The sequence below is a fragment of the Pelodiscus sinensis genome, chromosome 12 (assembly GCF_052426305.1).
Source record: "Pelodiscus sinensis isolate ZL-2025 chromosome 12, ASM5242630v1, whole genome shotgun sequence".
Classification (NCBI taxonomy): Eukaryota; Metazoa; Chordata; order Testudines; family Trionychidae; genus Pelodiscus; species Pelodiscus sinensis.
This window is the reverse complement of record NC_143063.1, coordinates 6,610,494-6,618,785: the sequence shown is the minus strand read 5'-3', so window position 1 is coordinate 6,618,785 and position 8,292 is coordinate 6,610,494. Positions and strand designations below refer to the sequence as shown.

The window sequence follows — 8,292 nt, the reverse complement described above, 5'->3', positions numbered from 1 at the left end:
GGCTTCTTCTCATAGAAAGAGGTCAGAAAAAGCCCTCTGTTCTTCCAATTTTTTTTGAACGAATGCAGTTGCAGAGTGGATATAAGTGAAGTTTTTTCAGAAAAATGGCTGTTTTTCTGAAAAAAATTCTTCAGTGTAGACATACCCTATGTGGCATTTTTTTCTTTTTCTGCCAGAATGAGCTTGTGTGTGAAGGACAGCGATGGTCATGTGTTTGATTGGTCTTGAATCCTGAAAAGGATGCTCTTAGGAGTACGCAGTGTTATTGTAGCCATGTTGGTTCTAAGATGTTAGCAAGGCAAGGTGGGTTTGCTGGACTCCATTGGTGAGAGAGACAAACTTTTGAGCTTACACAGAGCCTTCCTCCAGGTTAGTGAATTCCTATGGGTAGATTTAAGAGAGGGAAGTAGGATAATCCCTATCATGAATAGATTTTTTCCCATGAACTTTGATTGTTTTAACATTTTGGTAGTGTTGACAGCTCTTGCAATTTTAGCCAGAGACTCACAATATTTGGTGTGGTTCTTAGGGTACATCCAGACTGCACAGCTATTTTGGGATACTGGACGTATCCCAAAATAGCTACCCCACATCTACACAAGCTGCCCATTATTTCAAAATATTTTTCGAAATAACGGGTGCGCTGTTTCGCCATCCCAGTAAACCTTGCTGCATGAGGGTTAAGGGATGGCTCGAAACAATGCGTTATTTTGAAATCTGGTGCCGTGTAGACATGCCAAATTACAAAAGAAGCTATTTCGAAATAGATTCGAGATAAGAGACACAACTTGCATAGTGCAAATGGCCTATCTCACTTGGAGTTTAGGGTGCTGTGTAGAGACAATTCCCAACTCTCGGAATCGTGAATATATCAGAATCTCAGCTTTTGTGGGGGAGGGGGTTTAAAGTACTTTTCTAGCCTTTACTGTTGGGGGGGAGGGTGAAAGATTGAAAATCTGACCCAAGTGCTTCCTAAAAATTAGGAACCAGAAAGTAAATAAAAAACAAAATAATTAAAAAATACTATTTTTGAGCCAACCTGTTGCTGTTTATGGAATTAACTCTTGATTTATATGGCAATACTGCATTTGCTTAATTCTCCGTGGGAGGGACCATTTACCATGGCTGTGTCTACACTGGCCACTTGAATTTCCGCAAAAGCACTGACGATCTCATGTAAGATTCTCAGTGTTTTTGTGGAAATACTATGCTGCTCCCGTTCGGGCAAAAGTCCCTTTTGCGCAAAAGGGCCAGTGTAGACAGCAGAGATTTGTTTTCCGCAAAAAAGCCCCGATTGCAAAATGGCGATCAGGGCTTTTTTGCGGAACAGCATGTCTAGATTGGCCATGGACGCTTTTCCGCAAAAAGTGCTTTTACGGAAAAGCGTCCGTGCCAATCTAGACGCGCTTTTCCGAAAATGCTTTTAAGAGAAAATTTTTCCTTTAAAAGCATTTCCGGAAAATCATGCCAGTCTAAACGTAGCCCATGTGTTTTCAGAGACTGCTCAACACTCGCTGTGTTTCTACAACACTAGCCGAACACAATGGGACTCCCCCCCATTCTTGGTTTGTCACTAGACACTATCATCATAAACATGGTTAATAACATTTGCCCTCACAGTGGTTTGACCTCTATGCAGCTGTTGTGAATTACTGCACCAGAAGTGAAACCAACTAGAACAGAACATGTGAAAGAAAGTCAAATTGTTTCGGACTCCCAGGTGCTCTTTATTCAATAGTCACACATATGCTTCCATTACAACGTATACAAATGTACAACAGTGAGTTTTTCAACTGATAAGAGAAAAAAATAACCTGGAGTAGAATCTGAGCATGTCCAAATGTAGAAGTTACAATGTTATGGATAAAATGATAAAACAGGCAAAGAAATTTGTTTTTACAAGAGCTGTAATTTTTACCCATGGAATAAACAGAATGAGTATGTGACAAAACCAGAGAACCTGCTTTTGAAGGTGACAAAACTATGGCTGTATAGGCAGCCGGCCCCCTACTTGTGATGCAATTGGTTCCTGAGGAAGCGTTGCAAGTTGGGGGCATCATAACTTGAACCCTCATTTACGATAGGCGCTGTGCACCGTCATAAATGCGGGCTGAGGACGTAAATTGGGGCGTTTTCAGCCCCTTCTGCACTTCCAAAAATGGTTGTAAGTGTGAGGAGTTGCAACTCAGGGGGTCGGAAGTTGGGGGTTTCTGTAATTCAGTGCACAAACTGACCAATGCAGGTTTAAAATACAGGAAAAAACCAACTTGACTTTTAGGTTCCCAGCCTAAATTTCATAGATTTTCAGACCAGAAGGGACCATTAGAATCAGTGAATCTGATCACCAGATTTCTGGAAGGAGACTGTAGCTCTGCAGTTCTCAGACTGTGGGTCAGGACCACCAGGTGTGTCAGGACCCCCTTTTAATGGTGTTGCTCAGTCTGGTTTAAACTTGCTGGAACTCAGGGGTAAAGCCTGAGTCCCAATGCCCAGGGTGGCAGAGCTCAGATTACAGGCCCCCTGCCTGCAGCTGAGTCCGTGGGCTGTGGCTACACTTCCCTCCCTCCTGCCTCCCCGCCCAGGGCTGACTTCAGTCCCCGCTCCTGGAGTCAAGTGGTAATTTTCGCTGTCAGCAGGGGGTGGCGGTTCCATGACGTGTGGGAGCCCCGTGGGCAGAGAACAGTTGTGTCCAACAAGCGGTCTCAGACCCCTGCGAAGGGCAGGACTCAAACTCGCAGGACACAGGTGCTGCTTCAGTGCAGGGGCAACGCGAGAGCCACCCAGGTGTGCTTTGCTGGGCCCCTGGCCATTCAGAAAACCCTGTTTTCATTTGTAAATCAAGCAAGTGACCTCTGGGAACACGGAAAGGAAGGAGCCCCGATCCAGCGAAGCATGTGCTTCAATGTGCGCGTGAGCTCCGGGCACACGTGCTCCCGCGTTCCTCGGTTGGGGCCTGGTGACTCTGGGCTCACCACCCCGTCCAACTATCCCCTTTCCGAGTATCACTCTGCAACCTGCCTGGCCTCCCCCCAGGGAGCCATATGAATAAACCCAAATAAGCACCTGGGGAAACATAACACTTTGTCTATAAATAAAAGGGTTCACCACTCACTCTTCATGGGCCAGTGGGAAGCAGCCATACGTGTGCTCTGCTAAGCATTCACTTATCAGTGCTCTGTAGCATTCTGCCTGTTCTAGCACAACAGAAAGATGCTCCCAAACCACTGATGTAAACAAATTGATAAATAAACCCCTTTCAGGGATTAAATATTTACAGTACAAAACACGCCAGTCACTCTCATTGCAACGAATGGGCGTACATAAGGTGCACAGCATGGCCCCCATCCTGCAACTGGATGTGTGGGCAGATCCTTTGATTCCCTGCTCACACAGATCAGATCCCAGGATTGGGGCCATGTAGCAATTGCAGCATTTCTTCAAAGACCACACACAGGCCTTCACCTTAACCGCAAATTCAAGGCCTCATTTAGCTTTGCAGGCCCACTGAAACTATTAAAGCAGTAAGAAAACAGGGAATAATTTTCCCTGGATCACACCCTGAAGTACATCACTCACAGTATTCACAACTTTGTGCTAAGCCACACGGGTATTTTCTCATAGAAACATGGTCTTTACGTGATCAAAGTAGGAAGACTGGTCTTTGCTTGCTTGACAGTAGGCTAATGCTCACACAGGAGAGGGCTGAATCAAAACAAAATCCAGAACAGTCGTATTTCAAACCAGTCACAAGTGTGCGGAGAGTATTTTGCCCGGCCCTGGAATGATACTGTCTGAGGGAAGCACACGTCGTATTCAGACAGGGTGTCGGGATCCTGCTCACCGCACTGAGATACTGGGATACAGAAGTCTTCTGACTTACCCTGCTACCAGGTGAGTCCTGTCCTGGATAAAGATATGGAGCTATTCTTTTGACTTGCCCTGTCAGACCAAGAGGATCCTACTGGCTTCAGTACAGGTATATAAAAAATTAAATCTCTTTGAGGTCAAGAGAACTAAAGGCCAGGAGTACAGAGGTCTTGCAGGGAGTATCCTTAGAACAACCAAATGCCGGAGGAAGTTTAGTCTGCAGTTTATATTATAATTATTAAAGTTTATGAAAACCTCTGTGTTCTAAGACCTGGACAAGAATGCTAGAACTATTTATTTTTAGAATTTGGATTTCTTAGTTCCTCTAGGCTCCTCTTTAGTGCATTTGTCCAGGATAGGGCTAATGGTACCTGCCCAATCAGCTCTTCCTCATTTAATGTGCTTCCTTTATGAAAAGAACGTGAACTGCAATCTGGCATCTTCCTTCGTAAGACTTTCTTCAATATTCTTGGGTATTCGGTTGTTCCAAAGCCTAAAACGACATTGTATGGGTTAGAAATATCCCCAGGTAACCTTCCTCCTTCCCACCGGGGTCCAGTTGATACTGGCTGCTCCTAAACCACAGGGGCTGATTGGAGAGTTAAGCCTGGACCATTGGCATGCAGCCCAGCGTGAGAGGGGCCTGCATGTGGCAGTGCTTGAGAGAGAGAGCAGCAACTGGCATTGGGGAGCACCGTGGCTTGGGATGAGATTTCGGATTCAAAAGATTCAGATTAACTGAAGAATCAGAAGTGAGAGGACCTAATGCATGTGCAGAAAAATATTCCAAAATGGACCAGGAGGAGAAAGCTGGGATGCTGTCATTTCCAGGGGACGGCAAGTCACACAGGTGCATGCAGCGTAACACAGCAGCAAAACAGACCAACACAATTTGGTCCAGCTTGTGCAAAGAGCTCAGCTCCCGAGACAGGGAGGGGGGCAGTCTCTCTCTGTACAGCTCTGCCATGACGGCACTGGGAAAACCGGGCTCAGTCCTGGGGCCAGAAGGATATTGTCGAATTGGAGGGGAGATGTATTAAACTAACAGCCTCCTACACAGGAAGCAGGAGGCCCACGGAAAACAAGAGCAACCGGAAAGGCACAATAAGGAGCAAACTCACTCTGGGTAACAGACTGGACTAGAGGGGACCTATGTGTTGGTGGTGTAACCATGCCAGTCCCAAGATACAGGACTATGTAGCACTTTAAAGACTAACAAGATGGTTTATTAGATGATGAGCTTTCGTGGGCCAGACCCACTTCCTCAGATCAAATAATGGAAGAAAATAGTCACAACCATATATACCAAAGGATACAATTTAAAAAAAATGAACACACATGAAAAGGACAAATCACATTACAGAACAGAAGGGGGATCAAGAATACATATTCCTGCGCCTCCAGAAATATAATCTATGCTATCATGTGCCGAAAGTGTCCGTCTGCTATGTACATTGGACAAACGTCTCAGACCCTTCGCCAAAGAATCAATGCCCACAAAACAGACATTAGACAGGATCACAAAGAAAAAACAGTTGCTTGTCATTTCAACCAGAAAGGACACAGTCTCAATGACCTGCTAACCTGCATCCTACTTCAGAAGACATTCAAATCTGCACTTGAAAGGGAATCCTCTGAACTGGCATTCATGCTAAAATTCGACACTCTCCGCACGGGACTTAACAAAGACCCCAGCTATCTTACCCATTACAAAGATAGCTTCCCCAATTATCACCTCTAATTCTATTAACTCACAGACATTTCCCCTTCCCCACCTCTAATATCATTAACTCACTGGCATTCACCTTCCTTCCCCCCCCCCCCCCCCACATCCCCCTTCTGTTCTGTAATGTGATTTGTCCTTTTCATGTGTGTTCATTTTTTTTAAATTGTGGGAAGTGGGTCTGGCCCACGAAAGCTCATCATCTAATAAACCATCTTGTTAGTCTTTAAAGTGCTACATAGTCCTGTATTTTGTTTCAGCTACACCAGACTAACACGGCTACATCTCTATCACTTGTCCCAAGATATGAGAGTAATAAACTAGGAGAGGTCATATCTTTTACTGGACCGACTTCTGGTGGTGAGACAAGCTCTTTTGCTCACACTAAGCTCTTTAGGGCCGGCCCAGTAGAACAGTCCAATAAAAGATATTACCTCCCCTACCTCGTCTCTCGAGACAGGACCTACAAAGTCTTTCCATCACTTATTTCTATGCCACTTTCCGAGAAGGGCAAGTCCCTGCGTGGAAACAGCCTGTCGGGAAGCCCACAATGTTTTTAGGCCAGGTCCCATATAGTGTCCTTATCCACGCCAGTGAACCCATTGCTGAGGGCCATCACCCTGACAAAGTGCTGCACTGAACCCCTAGTGCCACCTGAGATGCGTGCTCACCGGATGACTTGAATTCCACAACAGCTGGCGAGCTCCTCCGCTAGCTTTCTGGCACCACGGGCTGCAATGTGGTTTTGGTCCAGACTTTCAGGAATAGAAAGAGAACGTGCAAAGGGTTTTCAGAGCAGGGTAGGAAAAGTTGCAAACTTCCCCTCCCCAGAGGCTAAGCTTCTGCTATGTACCACAGGCGGCAACGCTCCATACCACAGGTCGGGTTCAGGAGTTCTCCTTCCTCCTTTCCCTGTTTGCAAAAGCAAAGTGCACGGCTGCTGCTCACAACAGCCTCTGATTTGCTAGCACGGACCCCTGCATTTGTGCAGAACCTCAGTGGACCCCACTACAGTATCAGGGCCAATGATGTCAGGAATGGACTCCCTTGTAGCAAGCACAATGTTCTTGCTAGTGCCTGAGGGCTTGTCTGCACTGACACAGATGGCTTGGGTTAAGTACGCACCCTTCTGAAGTGCGGTTACCCCGGCTTGAGTTACTGCACTCAAGCTAGCCTAACGTGAGGGACAGCAACTGCACATCAGAACATTTGGCTGCACACCATGGGTATGTCTACACTACATGGCTCCGTCGACGGAGCCATGTAGATTTGTTTGTTTGGCAAAGGAAAACGAAGCCACGATTTAAATAATCGCAGCTTCATTTAAATTTACATGGCTGCCATGCTGAGCCGACAAGCATCTGATCAGCTGTTTGTCGGCTCAGCGCGCTAGTCTGGACGCTCCCCTGCCAACATGAAAGCCCTTTATCGACCTCCCCGGTAAACCTCATCCAACAAGGCATAACGGGGAGGTCAATAAAGGGCTTTCAGGTCGGTGCGGGAGCGTCCAGACCAGCGCACTGAGCCTATAAACAACTGATCAGCTGTTTGTTGGCTCAGCGCGGCAGCCATTTAAATTTAAATGAAGCCGCGATTATTTAAATCGCGGCTTCATTTCCCTTTGCCGATCAGCCTAATCTACATGGCTCCGTCGATGGAGCCATGTAGTTTAGACACACCCCAATTGACTGGATTAGCTGCTGAAAGCTGAAGCCATTGCATCTCCACTGCATCGCTAGCGTAAAGTGTTATTTCATCCCAGGTAGAGATTTCTATGGGTGATGGGAATTGAGTCGGGGTAATAGTTAGGGATGTCAACCTGTAGTCGAGTACACGATTAACTGATAAGCCTAAGCCTATTGGTTAATCTTATTGACTACTTGCATTCCCCCCGTGCCAGAGGCAGCGAGTGGGGGGGAGCAGGTGCCAGTGTCCTGGGGAGCACTAGATCCACGCAGCCACCTGCACCCCTGGCATTGCTGCCTCTGATAGAGAACGCGGGTCGGCAGGGGGCTCCCTGGCAATGGGGCCGGAGCACGCCGGCCGCTGTCCCGCTCCTGGGGACTATCAAATGGTCGTGTACCCAATAATATTTTGTGCGATTATACAACTATTCAATGAACTGCTATCCAACACCCCTACTAATAGTCAAGCTAACGATGCTGTGAAGACAACCTAAGTCACAGCCAGTGAAACTGAACATATCACAGCCTTAGAAACTGACGCATTTAGCTTCCATGCTTCAGTTAAATTACATTGGAAAATGAAACAAACATTTGATAATGAAAAATAAGTTTAACTACATCCATTTTACTTTGAATATCACCCAGTAGTCAACTGATTTCTTTAGTGAATATAATTACATGTTTACTCGCAGTGCATTATTGATCTATTAGGTGTCTCTCTGTACAGGGTAGGATTCCAGGTGTGATTTGGTCCCTGGTAAACACAATAAACTAAGTAAGAACTCAAGCTGTGTGGAAGCCTGTTTTCTTGTGTCTACAGTTTGTAGCTATTTCTTTTAACAAATGTCTCCTATTTAAGAAGGGCTGTGATTCCATATACAAAAGTTCCCCTGGAGTCTTTCTTGATATTGCCTTTTTATACTCACTCTAGCATCCTGAGCCTAGCCATTCTCGGGAGAACTTCAGCCAGCGCCAGGGCACCTTCATCACCAAGGCTGTTCCATGACAGTCTAAATA

At 46.0% G+C, this 8,292-nt stretch overlaps 1 protein-coding gene across 4 annotated transcripts in view; it reads right to left on the bottom strand.

Annotated features, from left to right (window-relative positions):
* Positions 1–2,189: 2,189 nt before the first annotated feature.
* The window catches only part of NLRC5 (NLR family CARD domain containing 5), an 89,759-nt gene continuing 83,656 nt past the window's right edge, over positions 2,190–8,292 (bottom strand). For all 4 annotated transcript variants that reach the window (XM_075940385.2, XM_075940386.2, XM_075940384.2 and 1 more), the window contains exons 43-45: positions 8,202–8,285; positions 6,262–6,345; positions 2,190–4,360 (exon numbers count right to left, since the gene is read on the bottom strand). In XM_075940385.2, coding sequence (XP_075796500.2) covers positions 4,276–4,360; positions 6,262–6,345; positions 8,202–8,285 — 253 coding nt within the window. In that variant the 3' untranslated portion in view covers positions 2,190–4,275. The remainder of the gene's footprint in view (positions 4,361–6,261; positions 6,346–8,201; positions 8,286–8,292) is intronic.